Source organism: Zeus faber (assembly GCF_960531495.2).
Source record: "Zeus faber genome assembly, chromosome: 20".
Classification (NCBI taxonomy): domain Eukaryota; kingdom Metazoa; phylum Chordata; class Actinopteri; order Zeiformes; family Zeidae; genus Zeus; species Zeus faber.
This window is the reverse complement of record NC_137207.1, coordinates 19,770,973-19,798,469: the sequence shown is the minus strand read 5'-3', so window position 1 is coordinate 19,798,469 and position 27,497 is coordinate 19,770,973. Positions and strand designations below refer to the sequence as shown.

At 45.3% G+C, this 27,497-nt stretch overlaps 3 protein-coding genes across 3 annotated transcripts in view; 2 read left to right on the top strand and 1 right to left on the bottom strand.

Annotated features, from left to right (window-relative positions):
* The window catches only part of mta3 (metastasis associated 1 family, member 3), a 23,748-nt gene extending 7,980 nt beyond the window's left edge, over nt 1–15,768 (bottom strand). The window contains exons 1-14 of the mRNA XM_080021101.1: nt 15,729–15,768; nt 12,008–12,075; nt 11,063–11,156; nt 8,970–9,096; nt 8,701–8,764; nt 7,714–7,831; nt 7,286–7,388; nt 6,740–6,839; nt 6,316–6,504; nt 5,880–5,954; nt 3,936–3,994; nt 3,635–3,753; nt 2,296–2,453; nt 1,413–1,635 (exon numbers count right to left, since the gene is read on the bottom strand). Of these exons, the coding sequence (XP_079877227.1) occupies nt 1,413–1,635; nt 2,296–2,453; nt 3,635–3,753; nt 3,936–3,994; nt 5,880–5,954; nt 6,316–6,504; nt 6,740–6,839; nt 7,286–7,388; nt 7,714–7,831; nt 8,701–8,764; nt 8,970–9,096; nt 11,063–11,156; nt 12,008–12,075; nt 15,729–15,756 (1,525 nt within the window). The 5' untranslated portion in view covers nt 15,757–15,768. The remainder of the gene's footprint in view (nt 1–1,412; nt 1,636–2,295; nt 2,454–3,634; nt 3,754–3,935; nt 3,995–5,879; nt 5,955–6,315; nt 6,505–6,739; nt 6,840–7,285; nt 7,389–7,713; nt 7,832–8,700; nt 8,765–8,969; nt 9,097–11,062; nt 11,157–12,007; nt 12,076–15,728) is intronic.
* A 2,761-nt stretch (nt 15,769–18,529) lies between these two features.
* kcng3 (potassium voltage-gated channel, subfamily G, member 3) lies at nt 18,530–21,302 on the top strand (the record flags this gene model as incomplete). Its single annotated transcript, XM_080021273.1, is given in 3 exon segments — nt 18,530–18,561; nt 18,563–19,156; nt 20,657–21,302. Coding segments are annotated over 3 exon segments (1,272 nt in total).
* Nucleotides 21,303–23,574: 2,272 nt separating this feature from the next.
* cox7a2l (cytochrome c oxidase subunit 7A2 like) lies at nt 23,575–27,241 on the top strand. The gene is made up of 3 exons (XM_080021660.1): nt 23,575–23,710; nt 25,852–25,986; nt 26,765–27,241. Exons 1-3 carry the CDS (start codon nt 23,639–23,641, stop codon nt 26,900–26,902), a joined length of 345 nt encoding a protein of 114 aa, XP_079877786.1. The 5' UTR covers nt 23,575–23,638; the 3' UTR covers nt 26,903–27,241.
* The last annotated feature ends 256 nt before the right edge of the window (nt 27,242–27,497 follow it).

The window sequence follows — 27,497 nt, the reverse complement described above, 5'->3', positions numbered from 1 at the left end:
GGAAAACAAAAGCCGAGGGAAGGAGAGGTAAAGAGAGGCAGGGGAGAGAGAGAGAGAGAGAGCGCCTCCGTGCACCGAACGGCGTCCGTAACGCCGACAAACCGTGCGGTCAGCACAGCGGGAGACGTCGCCGATAACTTAATGTAGCAGGAAATTACATAAGACTTTGGCGGAGGAGGGGACAGGTCTAATCAATGCCGTTCCAATTCATTTGTAAAGTGATGAAGTGGACCTGAAGATTACCATCTAGTTTGCTGTGCCCGCACGCAGACGGCGACACACGGCTAAGGTGCTGATAGCTGCTCGGTGTAAAAATTAATTGCTTCTCTCTCTCTCTCTCACACTTTACCTCCCTTCTTCAAGTATTTGCTTCTCAGTATAAATCTATTTACGTCCTAACAAGCCGACCGGTTATGAGCAGATACCGATCTTCTCTAATGTCCCATGCGCGCAGTGCTATGCAGGAAGGGAGTGTGCTCCAGACTGGAGCAAAGAAAGCGGAGGAAGACATGCACGTGGACCGGCTGGAGTCCAGCCAGCGTCTCGGAGCCAATTTGAGGCTAAAACCCTCCTGGCCTCCGCCACCGGCTCGGCCGTAAAAGCGCAAACTGGGCCCGTTGCCTCGGCCCCAGCCATGGCTTGCGAGGAAGTGTTTTTCTGTTATTAAAATACATTTCTTCTACATACAGCTTAATTTAGCAAATATACGCCTCGGAGTACAACAGATGTCGCTTCAAACTACGGTGTAGACGGCAGAGAGGCGGTGTGCGACAGCACAGTGGTGGTTTGTGTGGATGGATCGATGTGGTTTAGCCCTGTTGTTATGGAGAAATATTTAAATGTGGACAATTGCATCAACGGATTTTGGTCCAGTTATGAAGGACCGTGTACATAAGGGAAAATAAATAAATAAATAAATTAATTAATTAATCAAAATGAAATAAAAGCAATGAAAAGATGATCAAAACTCATAGTTATGAGGACAGGCAGTCTTTATTGGAAACAGGGGCGGGAGAATACAAAAAAAAAAAACCCAAAATAATAATAATAATAATATAACAATAACAAAAACACAAAAGAGAGACAGACGAGGGATGGGAAGGGGGGGTTGAAGGGGGGGGGTCAAGCAGCGAGGGGGGGGCAGAGGTTGGCGTTGATGGGGGGAGGGGGAAGAATGTGTGTGTGAGGGGGTGGTCAGGGTGAGGAGAAGGCGACGAGAGTCTGTTTGTGTGTGTGTGTGTGTGTGTGTGTGTGTGTGTGTGTGTGTGTGCGTGCGTGCGTGCGTGCGTGCGTGCGTGTGTGTGTGTGTGTGTGTGTGTGTGTGTGTGTGTGCGTGCGTGCGTGTGGGACTGCGTGTGTGCGAGCTTGGTGTCCATGCGGCAGCAGTTAAGAGGAATTGAAAGAGCTCTTACACTCTGCCTTTATGGCCCCACAGTTAATGGGAACAAAGGGGCGGCGTGCGGCGCGGCGCAGCCTGATGATGTCACGGCACATGTGGCGGGCCAGCTTGGTGAGCCGGGTCGCCTGCAGCAGGAACGCCTGCTTGGTCTTCATGGACGACTTGGGGCTCCCGCTGTTCCGCACCGGCACCATGTGGCTGGACTGCCGGGGGGCGTGGCCCCGTGAACGAGGCTCCTGGGATGATGGGATGGGGAGAGAGGAATAGGGTTAGACCCAAAATGTTTATATTCCATTATCTTCTCATTGACGCACGATGTGAAACTCAGGTTGTGTGAACCATTCAGACAGAGGCTAGCATTAAAAAAGAGAGGGAGTGGCATTTAACCAGGATATCTGCGGGTATCAGAGGTACCTGGAGGCCACATGCATTAATCCAAAGGCTTAATTGAAGCATTCACTTAGACCTAGATTAGCTCTAATCTTCCTTCTGGAAGATGTCCTGCTCAGCAATTTTATCAAAGAAACTTCCTCAACTGTTTAACAGAGTCACAATGTGTACTTATTCTCCCACGTTGCAAGATTCTCTGAAAAGAAACCGCACAAGAATACCAATAAAAGAAACGTTGCCTTTCATTTGTAAACTGAACTCTACAACAACCATGTTAATTTACAATAAAGTCCCCAAACCTGAATAAGCAATTTGCGTGTACTTTTTTGTCTCCGCCTCAAAAAGTAATTTGGTAGAATTTCACATCTGGCTTGTGCTGCGGATCAAACATCAGCAATAAATCAGCCAAACGCTGGTCCCAACGCAGGCAAACCAGGCTAATATTTCCAAAACTGATTTTCAGGCTTGTGAACATGTCTCAGACAACCTCCACGCTGGGTTCTTACGTTGCTGGTGGGAGTCGGTGAGGTCCTCTCCTCGGGCACCTCCGCTCTGCTTGGCATCTTCAGGCCACCGTACTTCTTCCAGTACATCCAGCACGAGACGCAGAGACGGCACTGCATGTTGGGAGGCCCCCACGAGTACCACTGCGCCGACTGCATGGCTGGTGGGCAAAGGACACGGGCAAATTAAGAAGAGAATGACATTTTTAATAAGTCTGGGGCAATCCTGCTTCTCACATACGATCGGAGTCATAATCCTGAAATCTTAGTTGACGATTAATTGTCATGCAAATAATTGCGATTAACAACCTAATTGTCTTTTTTAGTTATTTTATCCCACTATCATAGTATAAACGTATAAGAGTGTAATAATACAGTACATGTATTTGCAATTGTAGAAAAGCTCTCGATTGACATTGAACATTGGAATATTCGGATGGAAACTTATGACTACGGAATGTGAAACGATTTGACAAAATAAATCCGGTCGGTTTAAATAATTGTCAATTATGTGATGGCCGTGTCAGATCTATCATATACATCTTTCCCCCACCCCCAATCGACACCCTCAAGTGCCTTCAATGAATTCTTAAGGCTGGGACACTCGGGATGTTCACAGTCAACCACGCCTGGTTGATCAATAACATATTTAGAGGAAATGTGCCGAGGTGCATGGCAAATCAGTGTGTGTGTGTGTGTGTGTGTCAGAGGTGAGGAGGCTTTTAAAGTGGACGGTAGAGGGAAGAGTGGCATCGATCCTTGTGTTAGCTGCAGTACAAAGGAAACTTGGTGGAGAGCACTCCTATGATATCACTCTTTGAAAAAAGATCGATACATATATAGATTTTTTTGCCATTTAATTTCCACAGAAGTGGATTCATTACCCAAAAACAAATTCCAAATACTTGTGTGTGCAGGCACCGAAATTCCGTCATTTTGTTTTTCACAATGACAGATAGATATGTATCCCAATGAATAACCCAAAATAAGCCTTTGGAAATGACTTCCCCAAGAGTTAAAATCCTGTCCAATAGAAAGCCGTCCCGAAAGCCAGCTCAAAATAAAACAGTGATTTGCCTTTGTTTGTCCATCAACTTCCAAGCGTTTCAAAGATAAGTAAGGCACTAAATTGAAGGGAAACACAAAGTACGAAATTTTCTACATTTTTTTAACATTGAAAGAAATCTCCAACTGAAGAAATGAATAATTAGCTCATTTCACTTCTATCTTATTTGATTTGAATGCAGTTTCTATTGGAGTTTGTTATAAGGAACTCTCCATCGCTATATCATTTGGACTGCTGTTTCCCCACCCACCCCACCCGCCCCCACACAGTGCTCACTGTAGCAGCTCTCGCAGGGCCGGCCGCCCCCTGCCGTGTGGTAGGCCCCGGGCCCTGCGCCATTCACTGTTGCCATCTTCCCATTGGTCATTGAGATCTGGTTGGGGTTGGGCTTGTTGCTGTCAGGGAGAAGATGGAGAGATTTAATTTAATTTGTATTATTTATAAGATTAATGACCCACCTGTCTTCAGCAGCGGACTGGTGCAGTATGCGTGGAGAAATAAACTGAGTAGACCGCGATAGAACCGGGTCATCAATACTGAAACTAATTATGTAGAACAAACGTAAAGGTTCACTTACTATGTGGGGATATAAACTTGCTTTAACTTGCTTTCTGCTTCTGCTGCCTTGAGTCTCTTCTGTCAGGGGAGAAAAAACATGGTGGACAGAGTGTAAATATCTCATGTAAACACCACTAGTCATTCCCTGAATATCGTCAAAATTATCTATTTGGTATTTGTCAATACTGCCCAGCTCTAATATATTGCTCTAGCCAGTTCATACTTTCTCATCACCAGCCAGTGAGAGCAATTTATTGCAACTGCAAATATGAAATCAAATCTCATATGTTGGATTACAAATGAAAACCACTTGAAGCCTTAAATTTGAAAAAAAAAAAAAAAAAAAAAAAGAAGTTGCGCCACTGCATTATTTATTGCTCAAGGGAAGATATTTTAATGCAGAATAAAAATTCAGGTTTTGATGAATAAGTAAAAATGGCTCATTTATGGTCAAATAACAACGTGGCAGCATTCCCAGTAAGCTGTATAGAGTTACAAAACGTCAGGTAGCAACAAATGTAGGTCGTCTGATTCTCCAGCAGAGAAAGGCAGAAGTCTCTAATGTGTGAAGATGTGGACAGCCGCCTAATGACGCATGTTTCAGTGCAGAGCGAGAGGCTCGCTCCAAATAGATGCTTAGTGGCGTCCATGTATCATGTTTTGATTGACAGAGTTTCCCTGATGCCGGCAGTTTGTAACTATTGATTTGCGCCGACTGAGATCTCAGCCTGTTGAGAGGGTGATTTGCTGTGATAAAGTGCTTTTCATAGTAAACATGTGGAACTGTCATTCTACAATTACAAACGCAACTTAGCTCCCTAGGCCTCCAGATAAGTCTATTAGGCCATGACATTCTTTCTGGCGCAGATGTCCTACTTGGTTTACGTGTTTTGAATTTAATTTACTTTTACAGGCAAGAAGCCAACATGAGCTCTAGTTAAGATAAGAATAACAATTATACTTTATTATAATTATTGTTTCCAAGTGGAAATTCAGGTGTTAAGACAGAACAAGTTGACAGAAAAAGCCATATAGTAATAATATGTAATTATAGTACTAGAGGCAAGTGGTAGAATGGTATAATATGGCAGTATAAAATATATAGAAATATAGTGTGGTGTAATGGCAGTATATAAGGCATAATAATTATAATAAATATAGCTGCAGGCAGCAGTGCATAGGGTCCTGGTTAGTCGCTTAAGTCACAAAGTTTTCCAAGTTGCCGTAAAAAGCAGCATCACTTTCCTATTGAGTGGAATTAAAATTTTCTGAGTTCCCATGTAACGCAGCATTACTTCCTACCAACACGAGTTACAATTCTCAGCATCGGCTCCCTCTCGTCTCGGCCTGGCGCATATCTTGCGTAAAGCAACCAATAAACACCCGATGAGTCTAGACTGCAGCGCTCCGGGCACCTTGCCCATTGCGAAAGCCGCCCTCGAGCCACACCCTGCACATATATAGCAAATTGAATGACGTCACAAAGCACCCGTGCTCCACCGCAGCCCGCCCGGCTCCGCCAACGTTTGGCTACTTCTGGTAGATTGGCAACGATCTTTCACTAATTTCTGCTCCTAATTTAGATCAATGTGGATCAAACTTGGACCACAAAATATCTGAACTGCCCCGAATCCAACGACACGTCATTAATGTCCGTGGGTTCGGCAATTGCTGTGCACTGGAAACTTTAGGCCGGAAAATGCCAAAGAGAAAAATAATAATAAATATCTGAACAGTATTTATAATAACAATAATAATCTAATAATAATAATAATAATAATGGGGATAATAGTACTACTAATAATCATAAACAACTATAACTGTAGCATTGACAAGAATTTATGAGGATGTTTCTTTAAATATTTAACTTTTTTATTTTTTAAGCCCAGTCTGACTGACCAAAACACCCCTTGAAGACAGTATTGGTTTCCACAAACATAAAACGGAGCCAATGGAGCCTCACCTGTTGCACATATCTGTCGGTGGTCTTCCACATGTAGTAGTACTCTATGATGCTGGTCAGAGACTTCCATGGCAGCTACAGTGACAGGAGAGAAAGGAGGAGAGGATGGAGGTGGAGAAGGAACAGAGAGAAGGGGGTAAATGAACGTTATTAATAACCTGTCTTGTTGCCGTGTGGGTGCGAAGGCGAAGACTCATGTATATTCATTGTCAGCGACCGCAGTCAGGGAGAAACACCAGGGACACACAACCTGAATCACGCTATAAGTATTCATGACCACCTGCCATGAACACACAGGCACACATACAACATATAGGTATGCACACGCACACACACACACGCACACACGCGCACACACACACACACACACACACACACACACAGACACGCACACACGCACACGCACACGCGCACGCGCACACACGCACACACGTACAAAGTCTTGTCGGATGTCGTTGAAGTCTTTTCCGTATTTCTCCAGCGCCTCCTCGAACATGCTGGCCTCGGAGGCACTCCACTCCTCCATCTCGTCTCGGCAGAGCACGGGGCCGCCGGCCGGCACCAGCACGCTCAGCGCGCTCGACAGGTCGTAACGGTGGCGATGCAGCGTGTCCATCGCGTGGAACTACACCCGAGACCAAGACAAGGACAGATCAAGTGAATTCGGGTGGGGTTTAGGTTGGGATGGCGCAGGGTAGTGTGTGTATGTGTGTGTGTATGTGTTTAGAAGTGTACCAGAAACAGGGGTCAGGTGTATTTACTCGGATGTTACTTCACTCACAAGAATGTGTGTGTGTGTGTGTGTGTGTGTGTGTGTGTGTGTGTGTGTGTGTGTGTGTGTGTGTGTGTGTGTTGCCCACCAGTGTGATGTCCCGCGAGGCGGCAGCTGCACTCATGTGTAAGCTCGGCTGTCTGACGGAGCTGCTGCAGTCCAACGCCCGAGCAAAGGTCCCCACCGCCCTGCAAATGCACAATTACACACATAGTACACATTTACGCATATTTACATACACACACAAACAAATATAACCATGCATTATGTACACATAATATTAACAACATCACATAACACATCACAAATTACAATAACTATTATGGCCTTCCCTATCCCCCGTAACCATAGCAGAATGATCACATACTGTATGTATGAATTGATTTGTGTTAGTCTACAGGCTGTTTGCATCATGGGGAGGTCAGCAATGTAGTCTCATTGGATAATGTATATATTTGTGTGTGTGTGTGTGTGTGTGTGTGTGTGTGTGTGTGTGTGCGACCTCAGTAGAGGTGTCGAGGTCACAGCACGATGCTACTGAGCATGCGGCAATTTGCCCTTTTTAAGAGAGGTCAGAGGTGTGTGGAAAGTCTAAAGTGGTGGTGGGGGTGTCAGAGAGGGTCAAAGGTCATACCGAGCCACGACAAGGAACTGGTCTATCTGTTTGCTGGTGAGTGGACACTCTGGATCCCACAGCTTCTCCTCCATCTTGGCCTGGTCTCTGTCGTCCGCCTCGCCTGCGTCACACGGAACAACGGAATTGGCGAGGAATTTGACATGACCGAGCTCAGCGACGAGTACTGACCATCTGAAGAATCAAAATTATTTAACTTGTCTTTTGGCATCGCATATGTAAAGAAAATAAACGGGCCATTTGTGACAAGCGATAAAAGGGTATCTTCAAATGAACCAAAAACGCTTAAATACGCTCTGCAATTAGCCCTCACTGTAACAAGTCTACAACCATTTATTAAGAGGAAGATTTATTCAACTGAATATGAATGAATATTTAGGGCAAAACCACCGGCTGCCCCATCTGTTCTGTGCCCGTGCCGCCCTCACCGTCTTGTAACATTTCGGGTACATCTGCTTGGAAGCGCGGCCCTACTCTGATCTCCCCTTTGTCGGCCAGGAGGGTTTTTTGCGTTGGGTCGTACACGAGGGAGTAGAAGAAGGTATCCTGCGGGAAAAGGGAGACACACAGGTCACAAAACACTGCAAAAAGGGATTTGTTGTACCCCGACCACAGTGTCCACAGGGCATTAGAGTTACATCCGGGACCTTTCTAAGACAACTTTTAACTACATCTAAGACTGATTTTTGGACAATTCATCCGTCTTATTCAATAAAGTATTGCGGGTACGCACTATAGATTTGGTACAGTGCAGGAACATGGTTTAGCTAAAAACAAGGTAGGTTATGAACTACTTCATTCTATAAACTGTTTTTTGAGCAGTTTCCTTTAGATCAGACAGCAAGTAAGTGATTAGGTACTGTATAAATACTTTTTGTTCACAGAACTTTACGGAGAATAATCATTTCCCCGTGGCAGGTTTTAAGTATGAAGGGAAGGATTAGGTTCAGCAGTCGGTTTTGGCTTCATAACATCGGACGGATACATAAAATCAGATAAAATGTTGAATTGTTGAAATTTAAACCTCATAAATTCAACTTGATTTAAGACTAGTGAATGACTCGGGGCCTAGCATTGATAGGAAATTTAATTTAAAGACTTTTTAAGGACCCGCAGGCACCGTGTCAACAGCGCCTGAATGGAGAGTTGGGATGGCAAGATGCATTGTATTTCAGATTCGATTTTTATTTCCATCTCTGCCCGGTTGTGAGACAGGAGACGGGGCGGACGGCAGCGTTAGAATTTCCCAACGCAGGAAGTTACGGAATGGATTGATCGATTGCATGGATTGGACCGGCCGTCTAGCATGCCACGCAGGAAACCGAAAAATAAATCAGAAAAAAAAACAAAAAAACAACAACAACAACAACAAAGAAAAAAAAGTTCAAAATTCAAGTCGACTGTCTCCCACTCACCTCTTTGTCAAGGTAGGAAAGAACTGCTTCTGTTTCATTCAATAGCGCCACACTGCACTTCCCCCTAAGAGGGAGGGAGTGGGGGGGGGGGGGGGGGGGGACAAGATGGGAAGTGAGCAACAGTTTTCGCGAAATGGCTGGAGGTGTGACCAGTCATGGGCACTGCCTGTGAAGCATGACGTGTTGTTGAGATGTCTGCATGCCTGTTTGTGTGTTTCTGTGTGTGTGTGTGCGTGCGTGCGTGCGTGTGCTCGCTCACACGTACGTACCGGATGTGTGTGGCAGGTAGGCTCTCGTACTGCCGAGACAGGAAGAGCTCTCTGTGACGCAGCTGGTGTTTCTGTTTGTCTGTCAGCTCCGTCTCCGTCGGGCTCTCCTTCTCCTCCTCCAGGTCCTCTGCGCACGGGGGGCACAGGGGGGGGAAAAAACGACGACTCGTCAGATAAAGAGGTTCGTCCGACCACGGACGGGAGACGGCAACGCCGCCCCCCTCGACGCGGGGCACGGTTTGGATAGGGTAGCCACGGAGAAGCGGCCTTGTTGTTCGAAGCCGATTTCGGGTCGATTTGGGAGGAGCATTCGGTGAAGGGGCCCTTCCGAGAGGGCGGCAGAATCCCCGGCCTCCGGCAACCCCCGAACCCCAAAAAGATGAAGGTCCTGGCACGGAGACATTGTCACGCCCCGGCCATTTCCCCCGTTCTGACCAGAGCACTCAGCTGGAGTCAAACAGCTGGCTGGCACGCCGCGCCCGCCTCACAGTGGCTACTATGTTCCACGGTTAATGAGCGGCGCTGGCCACGTGCCAACACGCCTCTCCGACCAATCGCTGAAGGGCTCTACCTGAGGCTTTTTTTTTTTTCCTTCTTCTTCTTTCGGACAGGTTTTGAATGCGACACTCTGTCTCCCTGCACAACTGAGACGGGACAGAACCTTTTTTTTTTTTTTTTTTTTGGGAGACCGACAGTGTAAACATGTGAAAGTCAAACCGTACAGTTGGGCGGTTGTTTTAAAAAGTCTGCCTCTTGGCAAAGCCCTAACCCCCGACGTGCTTCCTCTCCACGCCTGGTTATCCATCTTCCAGAGGTCCTGATGCTGCCAACGCCTGCCTTGCTTTTTCATTATGGGCTGTTGCCTCACGCCGGTGCATATATCAGACGGCGGCGGGGTCGTTGCGCGAGACGGGGGGGGGGTACGGATTCCGGTTTTCGGTTCCAAAAGCTGATTCCGGCGATTTACAATCAATTCTCCGGTTGGCGCCAAGGTAATCAGAGAGCGGAGCCGGGGAACGGTGATTGGTTGCGAGGGGAACACGCCGACGCTCGCGATTGATTGCCTGCGCCTGCTCCTGGGAATGTTAAACCTTGACATAAGCTGAGCCTTTTCAAAAGTAAGGGACAGAAGGTCTCTCGCTCCCCGCCTGCTTGTCCCTGCGCCCGGCCACAAGGGACGCTTAGTCTCAAGTTAACTGCGCAATTTATAAATTTAAGGGTATTGTCTTGGGAATACATTTTGATATTTAATTGATATAAAATGACTTGTGATTATCAAATGGACATACCAACAAACCCAAAATGTCAGAGCTTAATTTTACTTTTTAGATTTCTAATTACTATTCTTAACACCTCCTCCATTTTCCAACGTTGGTTCCTTTCATTCACTACGGTTGCAAACACAGCAAACAGATAAACTGATAAAATGGCCCCAACTATCATGCCTCGGGCAAGAAGCATAATTCAAAAACAGGATACTCTCGAGGATCTCAAACATATAATATACATTTGACGGCTGACTACAGCGAAGACCTCCAATGAATATTTTTAATTACCATGACACATTTCAGCAGTTCAATGAATTCAAGCTCTGAAGATCTCTTTTCACCTCTTGCAATATGATCGAGATTCATTATGACGAAGCACAGTCATAATGAATCCGACCAGACCTTTCCAGCTGTATTCAGGAGCCACTGGTATATTCCATCCCAACAAGACAATGCGGCCCAGGCCCCCAAAAAACAAAAGCAGGTCTGACAAGTCACACCATCAACAGCAGCCTGCTGTTTTCTGAGCAGTTATTCACTAACTTATTTGGCCTTAATCCTGGGAAGACTAGCTTTTGGCCTCACCGAGTCTTCAGACCAGATATCCTCAATACTACCACAATATCAAGGGAAGGTTTGGAGTTTTATGACTTACTTGATACTTCACTATTGTTGCATTCTATTATAATGACAGAAGCTTTACAGTGATGGCACTGGTCCTCATAGCAAACATCTAAAGCACCCTGCAGAATTATGATCACACACCCCCCCCACACAAAACGATGCCAATGTGTGTGTGTGTGTGTGTGGTCATTTTTTACTGACTTGCGTGTTTGTCTGCGAGCTGGATGAGGCTGTGCGAGATGTCTCTCCTCCTGTAGAAGCACACCACCTTGGCCTCCACATTCCCGCTCGCCGTCTGAGTCAGCGGGAGAAACAGAACAGGGAAACATGAAATGATTTGAACGGAGCGGCGACTCCTACCAGGTGGTGGCGGTGGTGGTGGGGTTGGGGGGGGGGGGGGGCGTTGGGCAGCCGCTAATTTCCCAGGAGGACCGGCCGCTTCTGTGCCGCTCGTCAAACGGCGGGCACGCCGGCAGAGACAGGCCGCCCCGGTGGGAGGCACCTGATCAGCCGATTGATTGATCGACTGTATGACAAGGCAGGCAACCTTATCGACTGGGCCCGGATGAAACGCGGCGACAGACGACGGGGACGGTGCGGGGGGGGGGAAGCTTGTGGGAATTCTGCACCGTCCTTCGCGTTCTCATAGTCAACGCCGTGTGCGGCAGGATGCACTTTTCACTGCTCCGCCGGAGATTTCCTTCCAATGCAACTGGTCTAGTATGGATGCCATTTCTCACTTTGTATTCGGCATATAACCGGTTACCAAGGTTTTAATAAGTATTTGCCAAATTCAGACGTCTGGGTACATGTCGTGTTTATAAAGAAAAGGCATACTACCCCCACACCCCCCAGGTACACCTTACCGTTTCTCCATTTAGGTTGTCGTATCAACGGCAGTTGGGGGGGGGCCAACATCTACCTCTATGGATCATATTACAAAAACCCAGAACAAACACACACTAAAACTGTTGCAAGAGAGGAGGTGCAAGCTATTCACCCGTAAGCAAAAAGACACATTAATTCTCTCACACACACACACACACACACACACACACACACACACACACACACACACACACACACACACACACACACACACACACACACACACACACACACACACACACACACACACACACGTACCTTGTTGAGTTCTTCTATCCGACGGATCAGGTAAGGGTTACTGGAGGAGTTCTCGAAGAAAACATAATCTGCAATAGAACAAAGATCACATCACCAAGCGCCAACTGCTGCAAAGGACTGCAGACCAGCAAGCTGTATAAATCGTCCTCAACCCGAATAAGGAAAAAAATAAATATAAATATATATATATATTCATACAAAGGAAGGGGGGGGGGGGGGGGGGGTTGTCAAGCTATATTCCATTTTTCAATTACCATTTACATGCCTTGGAGAAACTGTCTCAACACCCAAACATAACCGGTCCTAAGCCAATGAAAAAAAAAAAAAGACGTGTCTCCCTTTGGGGCAAAAAAAACGAACACAAACAATCACTTTATCATTCCACTATTTGTCCTCTGCATTTAACCCATCCTCGGGATATTTCGGAGTGGTGCGACCAGCTCGAGATCTTGACCGGCGCCTCGCTCAGGGGCACCGGCAGGAGCGTCCGACCCCGACACGAGGAAACCGGGGGGGCGCCCGTAGGAAACCCACGCGAGCAAGGGGAGGACGTGCAAACCCCGCGCAGAAAGGCCCGGTCAGCTTCAAACCCAAAACCTTGGTGCTGCGCGTCCACAGCGCTGACCACTGAGCCACAACAAAAAGCACAAAACGACCGGTTATTATGGTATGTAAACGAGGGGGTTTGAAAAATTAATAGCATGTTACTAATACAATTATACCTATAGGTGGGCAGTGGCTGGGACTACGCGAGAGCCATTGTGAGGTGGATCAGTGGCTTCGCCGGTCGTGGTTATTTCACCACCCAGGCGGCAGACACCCATCCCAACAGCGTCCCACCCATCGCCTCCGCCCCGCCCCACCCACCGCACCCAAAGGCCGTCGCCGCAGCACAATCCCAACAGACACCGGCGCCGACGGGACGCACGCGTCACGTGACCAGCGTTCCGACACATTAACTCACACGAGTTCATTAAGTGTGATGGCAGCGCCGCGCACTTGCTATTATCCCTGGTCTGGTTATTAGAGCCAGATTTGGCCACGCCGCCCCGCCCCGCAGCTTTTGAGCCGCGTCCAGGTGAAGAAGATCAAAACGACCGGGCTCAGTCCCTACGGGTGCGTTCCCGCTTTCTGGAAAGATTCTGCCAAAGGTTAACGAAATATTCCACTTTTTGTGCCAAAATGTTACATTCCTACGTTTCCTAAGGGAAAACAGAGTGCGGCAGAGAGAACACACCAGTTCCTTGTCTCCTAGCTCCTAGACTCTCTCCTACACTGTATTCTAGCTCCTAGATGTCCCCTAGCTCCTACACTGTTTCCTAGCTCCGACATTTTCCCAGAGTGTCTCCTTGCTCCTAGACTGTCTCCTAGCTCCTACACTGTCCCATAGTGTGTCTCCTAGCTCCTAGACTGTCTCCTACACTGTCTTCTAGCTCCCAGATGTCCACTAGCTCCTACACTGTTTCCCAGCACCTACACTGTCCGATAGTGTCTCCTTGCTCCAACTCTGTCTCCTTACCTCCTAGACTATCTCATACACTGTCTTCTAGCTCCTACACTGTTTCCCAGCTCCTATATTGTCCCATAGCATTTCCTCTAGCTCCTAGACGGTCTCCGACACTGTCTTCAAGCTCCTAGCTCTGTCTCCTACACTGTCTTCTAGCTCCTAGATTTGGCCTAGCATCTTCAGTTTCCTAGCTCCTACATTGTATCAGTGTCTCCTTGCTCCGAGACTGTATCCTAGCTTCAACTCTGTCTCCTATCTCCTAGATTGTCTCCCACGCTTTCTTCTACCTCCTACATTGTCCCATAGTGTCTCCTTGCTCCTACACTGTCTTCTAGCTTCTAGATGTCCCCTAGTTCCTACACTGTTTCCTGGCTCCTACATTGTCCCATGGTATGTCTCCTAGCTCCTAGATTGTCTCCTTGCTCCAACTGTCTCCTACAGTGTCTTCTAGCACATAGATGTCCACTGGCTCCTACACTGTTTCCTAGCTCCTACATTGTCCCATAGTGTGTCTCCTTGCTCCTATACTGTCTCCTACACTGTCTTCTAGCTCCCAGATGTCCACTAGCTCCTATACAGTTTCCTAGCTTCTATAATGTCCCAGTGTCTCCTTGCTCTTAGACAGTCCCCTGCCTCCTAGACTGTGTCCTACACTGTCTTCTAGCTCCCACAGTTTCCTAGCTCCTACTTTGATCAATAGTGTCTTCTTGCTCCTAGACTGTCCCATGGCTCCAACTTTGTCTCCTACCTGCTAGACTGTCTCCTACACTGTCTTATAGCTCCTAGATGTCCCCTAGCTCCTACATTGTCCCACAGTGTCTCCTAGCTCCTAGACCGTCTCTGTGCTCCAACAGTCTCCTACACTGTTTCCTAGCTCCTACATTGTCCCATAGTGTGTCTCCTTGCTCCTAGCTCAAACTGTCTCCTACACTGTCTTCTAGCTCCCAGATGTCCCCTAGCTCCTACACTGTTTCCTAGCTCCTATGTCCCAGTGTGTCTCCTTACTTCTAGATATCCCCTAGACTGTCTCCTACACTATCTTGTAGCTCATACACCGTTTCCTAGCTCCTACATTGTCCAATAGTGTCTTCCTGCTCCAACTCTGTCTCCTACCTCCTAGACTGTTTCCTACACTGTCATATTGCTCCTAGATGTCCCTAGCTCCAACACTGTTTCCTAGCTTCTACATTCTCCCACAGTGTCTCCTTGATCCTAGACGGTATCCTCGCTTCAACTCTGTCTCCTATCTCCTAGACTGTCTCCTAGCTCATGCATGGTCCCGTAGCGTGCATCCTGGCTCCTAGACTGTCTCCTAGCTCCAACTCTGTCTCCTACCTCCTAGACTGTCTTCTAGCTCCTACATGCCCCCTACCTCCTACACTGTTTCCTAGCTCCTACATGGTCCCATAGTATGTATCCTACCTCCTAGACTGTCTCCTAGCCAAGGGCCACACAGGGCCAGCACACTTTCAATTACAATTCCACCAGGAATTTGTGTGTTACTTCGTGTAAAAAGATTGTTTACTTCCTTCCGCTGCTGCTGCACACACACACACACACGCACACACACACGCACACAGGCACAGACGCACACGGACGCACACAGCAACTCCATATGTTACACAGTTATGATGTGTCTCAATGCTAATTTGGTCGAATCGACGTCGCAATGAAATGAGACAATAATTTCATGTGCGCTAACCAGCTAGCCGAGCAGCTAACGTGTGTGTGTGTGTGTGTGTGTGTGTGTGTGGTCATCACAGACATCAATGCTAACATCCGAATAGTAAACACGTAAAACCCTTTGTTTCCCCCCAGCAACTTGAACGCCAATGATGCCGACAAAAGGAAGCCTTTACAACCGGGCTAGCGTGTTAGCATCCCGGGTCGGCGGGCTAGCTAGCCGAGGCCTGGCTCGTTTTTGTTTCCCCCAAAAAATATTTTGATCCCCACCACCACCGCCACCACCTACCCCCCTCCGCACACACACTTTTCTACACATTTCGGGGTGGCGATCCGTCAAGTCCCGGGCCCCCCCCTCCCTCCCTCCCACCCACCCACCCCCGGGGATCGGGATCCCGGCCAAAACGTGCGGATAAACCCGTAGAAATGGCTTTTCTTTCCCCGCTCCCCAAGCAAAAAGATTCCCCCCCCCCCCTGCGCCGACGGGGACCCGACGTGTATCCAGTGGCTCGACGCTCCGCACGGACATACCTCCGACCCGGTACATGTTGGCCGCCATTTCTGCCCTCCCGGAATGTTGGAACGCGCACCATAAAACTGAGACGATTGGGGGGGAAATAAATTAATTCGTAAAGACGATTTTAAAAATATATATATATTTATATATATTTCTTATATATATTAAAAAAAAAAAAAAAAAAAAAAAAAAGGCCGAGGTAGCGGGTGTTCTGCTGAGCACTGTGTAAAGATCCGATCCGCGTTCTGTGTTTTCTTTTTTTTTTTTGTTTAAACCGGAGCCCCCCCCCTCCTCCTCCTCCTCCTCCTCCTCCTCCTCCTCCCTCCCCTCCCTCCCCTCCGATCCGCGGCGTCCTGAGCAGTGACGACGGGCTGGCGAACGATCCGCTCGCGGTGAAACCTTTCGCCGCTCCGGCAAAAGAGTGGGCGTGGAAAGCCGAACGAAAATAAAATAAAAATGTTTAAAAAAAAAAAAAATATATATATATATATATATATATTGTACAAAGCAAACCCCCCCCCCCCCCAAAAAAAAACAAGAGCAAATAAATGAATGAAATAATTTCGTAATTCACGCGGAGCGATGGGACCGCTTTACATTTTCACTTTGCGCCAAAAGAAATCATTTTGACGGAAGCGGCCTTTCTCTGCCAAAATTGAATATTTTGGATTCAAGATTCAAGAATCAAGATTTTTTTATTTGTCACATACATATACATACTTTCATACATATATGCAGTGAAATGTAACGCAACGCACCGGGTGATAGCACACAATATGTCCTAGGAAAAAAATAAAAGTAAATAAGGAGGAGGAGGGGACGCGGCTCGGATATATCCTGGGATCCACCGTTCGCATCCCTCGGTCTGAGTGCATAGATTTGAAGGGAATGAGAGGACTCCCGTGAGAACTCCGCCCAACAGCACGACCGACTCTTCTGCGTCCCCCCCGCCCCCCTCCCGCACAGCGAGATGAATCGTCGGAAAAAAGAACGAATCCTTTTTTTTCCTTTGCTGAGTGACTCGTCGAGAACCGAATCTCGGAAAAGAGTCGAGCCGCTCGTCGCTAGAATTCAACTCAACTCAAAAGAACTCGGATCAACCCTAAAAACTACTGCGTGTGTGTGTGTGTGCGTGCGCGCGTGTGCGTGTGCGTGCGGCACCGACACGCTCCCAAAACCAGCTGCGGCGGAAGAAGCACCCAGACCTTTCACCGAAAGTAAAAGTACAAATGCACCTGATACCACCAAAAAGTAAAAAGTATCGAACGTTAAAGTACTTATCGCACGAAGGGCCACGTGACGGGGCCGACAATGCGGCCGCTGCGGATCATGCGAATCCTGATTATTTGCCCGAAAATTGATATAATCTGTTTGTATCATTGTAAATCACCATCACACGCGTTTTAACTGAAGCAACCTGACTGTTAGTACGTTAGTATGCAGGGAAGTAAAACGTGATGGTTATGATGATGATGATGATGGTGATGATGAAGATTCAGACGAAGAGGATGATGATTATAAAGATGATGGTGATGATAATGATGATAAAGATAATGAAGACGATGACGAAGATGATAATGATGAAGACGATGATAAAGTTGGTAATGATGATGATGGTGGTGACGAAGATAATAATGATGAAGACGATGATGAAGATGATAAAGTTGGTAATGATGATGATGACGAAGATGATGATGTGATGAAGATGATAATGATGATAAAGATGGTGACGAAGATGACGATGTGATGGTAATGATGAATATGAAGATGATGATGACGATGATGAAGATGGTGATGATGATGATCGAATGATAATGTCAACTGGAGTTTTTACTCGTTGATGATTTTCAATGTAAAAACCGTCTGGCGATACTGTAGATTAGCGCGCGCGCGTTGGACATTGCGCGTGCGCCCGTCCTCGCAAGTAATCAATCAGAATCAGAATCAGTTCACTGGGCCAAGCCAAATACATTGTCACGCACGAGGAACTGGTAGGATGCAGGAACATAAATATAAATATGGTTGGATATGTCTGTACATGGTGAATCCTACATATACGTATGTCAATCTACTACTATCTACTGTATGCCACTGTTGTTAATAAAGCCACAACACTGTAACTTCAATTAACTGTATACTGTTATTTGTCCCGATTGGACTCACTACTAATGTTAACTTGTAGATGGATAGATAGTCTACATATGTGTTATTTCTTATCTCATTTTAATATCTATTTCTTAACTGCACTGGGGTTTTTGTTTTTTGTTTTTTTTTCTGCTGTAACGCTTGGATTTCCCTCCATGGATATGTTAAGTCTTATTTTCTATGTGTAATATATGGTATGGACACGGCTGATGACGGATGAGCCAAGTATCACACCACAGTGTTATTACAATATATTGCAGTTTGTTGCACATTTACACAGGAGAGGAAACAATGGGGAAAAAACTGCTTTTAACCACACATTTTTATGTGCGTAAAGTGTGTGTGATCTGATTCCCGTGTGTGTGTGTGTGTGTGTGTGTGTGTGTGTGTGTGTGTGTGTGTGTGTGTGTGTGTGTGTGTGTGTGTGTGTGCGTGCCTGCGTAACCACCGCGGATGGGATTGGCTCCCAGATCGGGGTGGAGAGTTGTATCCGCGCAGAGGGAGCAGGGAGCGGACTCGACCCACGCAGCCCGGAGTGCGCACGGTCCACGGCCACCTCCTCGGGATATCCTGGCGCTTGCGCCACTAACCCCGTCATGGAAGCGGCGATCCGCGCCCGGGAGCCGAGTGGGGAAAGCAGTTTTGTTTTAGGTGACCCGGCCTAGCGGAGATGAAGTTCGGCCACAGCATCTGCGTGCTGAACCCGCTACGCCTTCACCCGGGACGTGATCCGGGATTTCCCCCTGCGGCGCGTCAGCCGCCTGCACGCCTGCGCCTCGGAGAAAGAGGTGCTGGAACTCTGCGACGACTACGACCGGGACCGGAACGAGTTCTTCTTCGACCGCCACGCGCAGGCGTTCACGTTCATCATGCTGTACGCGCGCTCCGGTAAACTGCGCTTCGTGCCCGGCGTGTGCGAGCTGTCCTTCTACACCGAGATGCTCTACTGGGGGCTGGAGAGCGCGCACCTGGACCACTGCTGCCAGAAGCGCCTGGACGACCGCATGTCGGAGGTCGGCATGGGCAGCCTCTCGGAGCAGGACCTCGGGGCTTCCGCGGACGGGGCCGGGTCCCAGACCGCGGCGGACCCGGCGGCGGCGCACGGGACGGTGCCGTCGGCCCGCGCCAGGTGGATGGAGAGGGTGCGCAGGGCGTTCGAGGAGCCCGACTCGTCCGTCGCCGCGCAGGTTTTGGCCTCGGTCTCCGTGATTTTCGTGGTGATCTCCATGGTGATGCTGTGCGCCAGCACGCTGCCCGACTGGGACACGGCGAAGCGCAACGCCGTGGAGGAGCACAGGTGGGACCCCGGGTCATACACGCCACACAGGGAATTATTTCATAATTTTTAATATCTCACATGACCGTGTTTCCCATTACGGACAATTCCCGAAGCCCATTGCGCACCACAGTCCACGATTGATGTTTTGGAGAAAGCCCCGAAAAATATAGGTTTAACCATTTGAAACATTTCCAAGTAAAACCGACTCCAAAATATAATACTATTTTTCAGGTATTCTTCAAAGATTTACAAACACGTTTATTTTCTTGCACTTTTTTACCTCTGGTTCGCCCCATACCTCTCTTCCTCTCCCTTTCTTTCCCCCCCCTCCCTGCCCCACCCCCTATATTTCAATTCAATACAATGGGCTAGTACAAGTACAATAAATGAAAATAGACTAAAATACAGACATTGCACTTAAAAATATACGTGTGTGTGTGTGTGTGTGTGTGTGTGTGTGTGTGTATATATATATATATATATATATATATATATATATATATATATATATATATATATATATATATATATATATATATACACACATACACATACACATACACACTGTGTATATATATATGTACACATCCATACATCCATAATGTATGAATACAATGTATGCATTTCCTTGGACTAGACTCACTCCCTCCTCCTCCTCTTTTCTCCCCTCTCACTCACCCCCCATCTCTTCCTCCTTCTCCCCTCCCATCTCTCTCTCTCCCTCTGTTGCTCCACCACTCACTCAGTCTAACGTTGTCCAGGCTTAATGAATAGGAAGTTCAAATCATTAAACAAGACAAACACACCATGTGATTAAAAGTCAATAATAATATTAATTATACTAAAATGAATAATAAAAGTTACCCCGTTGTAAAAATAAACAAGCAACTATGTTCCAATTTGCAGATTTTCTGAAGATGGGTCTTTGGTAGGACTTATCAAATAACAATATCAGCACTAGTTCTCCAAAATTAGGAGAATATGTTGTGCAAATCGCCTGTCCTCTCGGGGAAGCTGCAGCCTTCATCTATTTAAGGCTCGGTTATGTTTGGAGACTGTTCCTGACTTTTGGTATGTGTAGTTGTGTATAGTTTAAACTCATGTTCGAAAAGCTTTCCAACTTATTTGGTTTGTTTGTGGTTTCATTCCAGTAGTTTATGTAATGTTCTATGTGTAGCAACACATCTCTGCTTCTTGCTTAGTTACTCTCAATCTCACCCCCCCCCATCTACATTTGGCTTAATCGATGATTGATTGATTTTGCCTTTATCGTGATAATCAATGCTGAGGTCACATGTAATCACACACGTCCCCTCGCTCTCTTCATCGCTCCCCCTTTTCACCCCTTTCCCAGATTTTTCATGAGCCGCCCTGTTACGTAATGTTGATTAGTCTCAATCCATCGCACGAGAATCCCACTAGAGTGCTCAGATGTCTTCTTTGTTTCGCCGTTTCTCTCCCGTATTTCCCACTTCCTTCAACTCTCACCGTGTCTTCCCTCCTCTCTTGCCTCCGCAGGGTGGTGGAGGCAGTGTGCATTGGCTGGTTCACGGCAGAGTGTCTGCTGCGTTTTCTGGTCGCCAGAGACAAGTGTGAATTCCTCCGTCGCCCGTTGAACATGATTGACGTAGTGGCCATCACCCCCTACTACGTCACCATGGCGATGGACAGGGCGGGGATGCCCGGCGCGGGGCTGGGGGTGGCCGGAGTGACGCTGCGGGTGCTGCGGATGATGCGCGTGTTCTGGCTGATGAAGCTGGCCAGACACTTCCTGGGCCTGCAGACTCTGGGGCTGACGCTCAGACGCTGCTACCGAGAGATGGTCATGCTGCTGGTGTTTGTTTGTGTTGCCATGGCGATATACAGCGCTCTGGCCCAGCTGCTGGAGCATGGCCTGGACCTGGGCACGCGTAACCAAGACTATGCTAGCATCCCCGCCGCCGCTTGGTGGGTCATCATTTCCATGACGACGGTGGGGTACGGGGACGTGTACCCGGTGACGATCGGGGGACGGATGCTGGGGGGAGTGTGCGTGGTGAGCGGGATCGTCCTTCTGGCACTGCCCATCACTTTCATCTACCACAGCTTTGTGCAGTGCTACCATGAACTCAAAATGCGCTCTGTCAGATACGCACGCAGCCTGTCCGTCGACATAATACAATAAACACAGATGCAGAAGGACTCTTGTTGACCTCGACAGACAGGAAAACCTCGCCTGGTCAGTCGCTCTGTGAGAACTATTGTCCTTTCCTGTCTGGATCTCATCTGATTGTGTTGGGCCTGTTTAGTTGGTGCCTGCTATGTTCATGACCTCTTATCGTGTTTTCACCCAGCGTGCTCTGGGCTTAGGCCCAAAGCCTCTTTACATAAACATTTGGACAGAGGAATGAAAATGCATAAATAATGATTTACATAAGTACACACAGGCTAAGTCAAGCCAGTTTGTTTTTTTTACAGTGCCCTCTGTTTACTTCTATTTCCATGGTTACCTCTTTGGCGGAGATGCCTCCCTCCTGCAGCGAGTGGTGTAAATGGATGTTGGCGTGTTGTGCGAGCCTGCTTTTCCATCTGTCAGTCTGATTGCCTATCTGGCCGCCTCTTATTCTATCCATGCAGGCTTTGTTCCCAGATGGCCCAAATTTTACAAGATTGATGTGTGACCCAGATGCATTCTGCTCACCCCGTGAAATATAGACGTTGAGTGCAATTTAAGACGGAGACATGATGAGGGAATCATAAGCCAGTGGGAATGAATACAGACAAACTGTATGTCAGGTCTGACAAGTAGGTAATAGACATAAAATGAGATGGTAAAACTAGGAAGATGGAGGGTGAAATGACAAAAAGAAAACTGAGCAAAATAAGACGGCAAGCAAGACAAAAGACTTCATAGGCCTATGCAGATGATGACTAGACTTTAGTCTGTATGTCAGTGATTGTTATTCTGAATGTTAGCCATAATGTATTTCTGTGTTGCCAAGGTAACCTGTTTTCCCCGAACATGTCAATCAGCCACATGACGGTCGTGGATTTGTGTGCGTGCTGCTAGGCAATACCACACTGGCTGCCATCCAGCAACTGCTTTCCCCTCTCATGATTGTGAATACTGTATATTACCACAACGTCATTTACAGGCAACTACTCAAACAGCGTAACATGAACAAATTAACGAGCAGCTTTGCGTGCACAAAAGCCCATAAATAAACAGGCAGACAATGACATTGTCGCTGTCACGGATTGTGACGTTTGCGATTCCGAAATGTTTGCTCTGCCTCTGATATGATGTGCTGGGGAGAGATCGGATCTAAACAAACAAGTCAACACCTCACCCACACAACAGTCTTTCTCTGCCTCTTCCTCCTACTGCCGTCACCTCTTTCTTCTTACACACACACACACACACACACACACACACACACACACACACACACACACACACACACACACACACACACACACACACACACACACACACACACACACACAGCTGAAGCCCTTCTGTCATAAAAAATAGCTTTTGTCTTCTATTTGCCCTAAAACTGTTCCAGCTTTTGCGTTTTTGTAAGGAGGATAACTTTAGTGCACGTTATAGATATTGCAAATGTTAATATCATGGCTGTTGTATTGTCATGTGACTATACTTTTTAGGAAGGCCTATAGCACAGAAATATATACAAAAAAAACATTCAAATCAATGTTTCTCTATCGGCAGAAACATTTCTCAGCAACAAAAATATGTAGCATATAGCTGATTGCCAATTACCCGTATGGCCTGACCTGGTTGTAACGCAATGAACCGTTTTACGTCAAACGAGTTCTTGCTTTTTGTTTTGTCAATGTGATTTTACAATAAAACACACTGTGTAAAACAACTGTCCACTCCTTATTTGGTCTTTGATCATACACACAGGCATTTACAGTACGGTTTGAGATTCGATTTGTGTTCTGTTTTAACATTCCCTCAACCTGAACACAAACATATATATAGTGTTTGAAATGTAATTTGTGAAAATATTATAAGAAATAGATGCAGCGTTAGTAAAAAAAAAAAACAAAAACAAACGAAAAGCCTTTAAAATCTTCGACAACACTGAATTCCGAGCCTTCACCGGACGAGCTGACTTCTCACCCATTCATTCCATCAACGGCCACTATTCTTTATAAAAGCGAGTCTTTGTTTACCTTCAAATATCAATACACCGTACCTGATATCTGTCTGTATCAGGGAGTCATTTCCTAGGACGAGAGTTCAAGAGAAATGATTCAAATTCTGCCTTTAATCGCCAAGTACGCCGCTGCTCCACAGCCGAGACGCGGACGGGAGCAAAGTTTGTCTGGAGTCCGGCTGCCGTAGAGTTGAATTTAAAGCAGGCGGTAAAAAAAAAAAGGAAAAAAAAGAAGGACCTCCGGATGACGTCATACTCCGCCGACGGCCGCAGCGGGAGGACCCTTTTACCGGGTGCTTTCGTTGTGCATAGGCGCGCGTCCTTCACCGGGAAAATGTACTACAAGCTCAGCGGCTTCACCCAGAGGCTCACCGGGACCGGACCGGCCGCGGCCCACAGCCCCCAGGTGACGCGGAGGAATTACACACATTTGCGGGATTGTGCTGTTTTCTCCCCCTGGGTGACCTTCAAACTATTGTGGTTGTTATTGTTATTGTTATTGGTTTTATTCATTATTATTACTATTACTATTATTATTATTGGTTTCATTAATTTATTATTATGATGATTATTATTATTATTATTATTATTATTATTATTATTATTATCATCATCATTATTATTATTATTATTGTTATTGATTTCATTAATTTACTATTATTATTATTACTACTACTATTATTATTATTACTACTACTATTATTATTATTATTATTGCTATTATTATTATTATCATTATTATCATTATTATTATTATTGTTATTGTTTTTATTCATTATTATTATTATTATTACTATTATTATTATTGGTTTCATTAATTTATTATTAGTATTATTATTATTACTACTATTATTATTATTATTAGTATTATTATTGGTTTCATTAATTTATTATTATTACTATTACTATTACTATTATTATTATTATTTTTATTTTTATTACTATTATTATTATTATTCTTATTACTATTGTTATTATTGGTTTCATTAATTTATTATTATTACTATTACTATTATTATTATTATTATTACTATTATTATTATTGGTTTCATTAATTTATTATTATTATTATTATTATTATTATTATTACTATTATTATTATTATTATTACTATTATTATTATTGGTTTCATTAATTTATTATTATTACTATTATTATTATTATTTACATTTACATTTAGTCATGTAGCAGACGCTTTGATCCAAAGCGACTTACAAGGGAGAATAACATTATATTAATAATATTATATAATAATAATAACATAATATTATAATAACATTATAATATTATAACAATAATAACATTATTATTATTATTACTATTATTATTATTATTATTATTACTATTATTATTATTGGTTTCATAAATTTATCATTTTTATTATTATTATTATTATTATTATTGTTATTATTTAAAGGTTTCATTTATTATTATTATTATTATCTTTATTTTTTTTCATGTTATTTCATATGACCACGTAACAAAGCGTCCCTAATTATTTTTTGGTCGGAGGTTGTTTTTTTTTTTTTTTTTTTTTTTTTTTTTTTTCTCTCTTCTCATCGGCTCCCCTGACCTTCAGGCCCCCCGAGTCAATTATGAACCCGATCGTATGAGACTGGCTCCTCAGATCGCTTGTCAGTCGTGACCTTAACAACAGTGTTCCCCTCATAATAGAAGCTGTTGGTTATTCATTGAGAGCTGCTCAGATAACAATGACCAGTCTCCCACGCATTTTAAAGGCTTTTGTTTGCATCCCAGCGGTGCACGCACTATATGATGTAGAAAGGACAATGATGTGATCACGCATCCTGGGATTCAAGCGCACGCTGTCGGAGCAAAGACTTCAGATCATAACAGAACAATCTGACATTCAGAATGATATGAGACTGATCGATAGGGCTTGACCATCTCAAATCAAACGACTGCCTGCGCCGGGAACGCGCTCCTAGTTTCCCAACGATACTCTTGGGGTCTTTGAATCTTTGTAATAAAATTTGGGAAAGTCCAGGTGAAAACGTGATCAATTGTTGTCAGGAAACCACCTAAACACATACAGGGAGTGTAAGTGTGTAAGTGTGTAAGTGTGTAAGTGTGTGTAAGTGTGTGTGTGTGTGTGTGTGTGTGTGTGTGTGTGTGTGTGTGTGTGTGAAGGGAACGTGACTGAGGGAGACCAGGAGCCTCCTAACGAGCTGTCTCTAAATAATGTAAATGTTATTTGACTTTGTCATTGATTAATGACACGCCCATGGGGCCTTTGACAAAAATAGACCTCGGTAGTGGGTTAGATTCCGGGGGTTGAAATATTAATAATTATTACTAAATTCACAGCCTCACAGGTCAATCATTTTTATGATTAAGTTAAATAAAACATTCCTTGGATTCAGATGTGATTCTCCGCTTCTACTTAAAATTGAACAATGTCTTTACATCAGGTCATGAACACAACTTTATTTTGTGATTGTTTTGATCATTTTGTGGACATTTTCTGAAATGAGACAGGGGTGTACTGTGTCGGTGAACAGAGCTCTTTGTGTTTTGCGTGCACAGGGGCTGAGGCAGGGCGTCCCCGTGGAGGCCCCCGCCATGGTCTTTGCCTCACCCACCAAGGTGGTGTCGGAGGTGGGGCCCACGCTAGAGTACATGGGCTCCAACAAGGTGCCAGATCTCCAGAGGGTTTTTCAGGTAATGCAGAGGACACAGCTCACGATGTGCACAGCACTGCTCCCAGTCTTGGCGATAATCTTACTTCTACTCTTCCCTCTGCAAGTTTGTTTTATGATTTACAACCAAATGGAGATATATTAAGTGTGTGTGTGTGTGTGTGTGTGTGTATGTATGTATGTATGTATGTATGTATGTATGTATGTATGTATGTATGTATGTATGTATGTATGTATGTATGTATGTATGTATGTATGTATGTATGTATGTATGTGTATATATATATATGTATATATACATTATTATTATTGTTGTTGTTTTTACTATTTTTATTATTTGTATTTTTTTGACAATTAAAATACCTCCAAAAGTAGACAATTCATCAAGCTTAATGAACCAAACTTTGTTAGTGTATTTTATTGTTTATCACAAGAAAGCTGCAAGAATACAATTTCACAAATTAAGTAAAAGTGAAAATATAGATTTCAGAGTTTTTCTAAGTAAGATATGTCTCTTGGAAATATTATTATTATTTCATGAGAGGTGTGTTTCATTTTGGTGTCTTTTATATCTGGTCTTTTTTGCACGCATAACACAAATACATGGAATGGCTGTTTCTTGAAAAGTACAAGCCAAATATCAAAATATGGAATTTTTGTGTGTGGAAAAACAGAAATTGTGTTTTCTGCTTGTGAAAATTATATTTGATTATGTGCTTTAAAAGAATACTAAGAGTTTTCTATTGTTTCTCCACCATTCCGTGTCTCCCTCCCTCTCTCCCGAACTTTACTTCTCTCAGACGGCGGATGGAATGCCCGTACACCTGAAGCGCGGCGTCCCCGACAGGCTACTGTACCGCACCACCATGGCGCTCACAGTAGGGGGCGCTCTGTACTGCCTCATGGCGCTCTACATCGCAGCCCAGCCCAGAAAATAAGGAACTACCGGTGTGCCACCAACAACCATCCCGACCACCACCACCACCACCACACAGAGCGGCCTGGGAATCCCTATTCCAGCTCCAGCATGGGTCAAGCTTGTACCGTCCTTTCAGACCAACCTCCATCTGCACGGTGCTGCCACCCAAGACGTCAACCAGGCTCTGCATCCACGGCCATTCCCTCGCTTGAAGACTGAACCTGCTCCGAGGAATCAAATCCCACTGGTGGCAGCGACTTGCACAATATGTTGACTGTATTTCTGTCTGTCTGTCCTTTGTACAGAGATAACAAAGTGAAATACATTTGAAGGAAAATAAATTTTAAAAGAGAAGGGATCCAACCGGCTGGATTCTTTTTCGTGCTGGTGCAGCTGCTGTATCCATAAAACAATAAATATCCCACGGACACTCAAGCTGAACCTAGGAAACCGATCCCAGAGAAACACTTAATAAAAAAAACAGAAAATGGTGAAGCGCAGAATATATACAAAATATATGTCAACAAGGGATGATTCCCTTTAGTCTCTAGGCCTTTATAACATCAGAATAGAGGCAAGATGTGAACATTTTACATAAAGAAACTGACAACCAA

What these genes read in the sequence shown, in the direction of transcription:
- cox7a2l (XM_080021660.1), top strand. Translation starts at nt 23,639, where the DNA reads ATGTACTACAAGCTCAGCGGCTTCACCCAGAGGCTCACCGGGACCGGA. An exon ending in CCGCGGCCCACAGCCCCCAG is followed by an intron (nt 23,711 to 25,851) that starts GTGACGCGGAGG and finishes TTGCGTGCACAG; the next exon opens with GGGCTGAGGCAGGGCGTCCC. An exon ending in ATCTCCAGAGGGTTTTTCAG is followed by an intron (nt 25,987 to 26,764) that starts GTAATGCAGAGG and finishes TACTTCTCTCAG; the next exon opens with ACGGCGGATGGAATGCCCGT.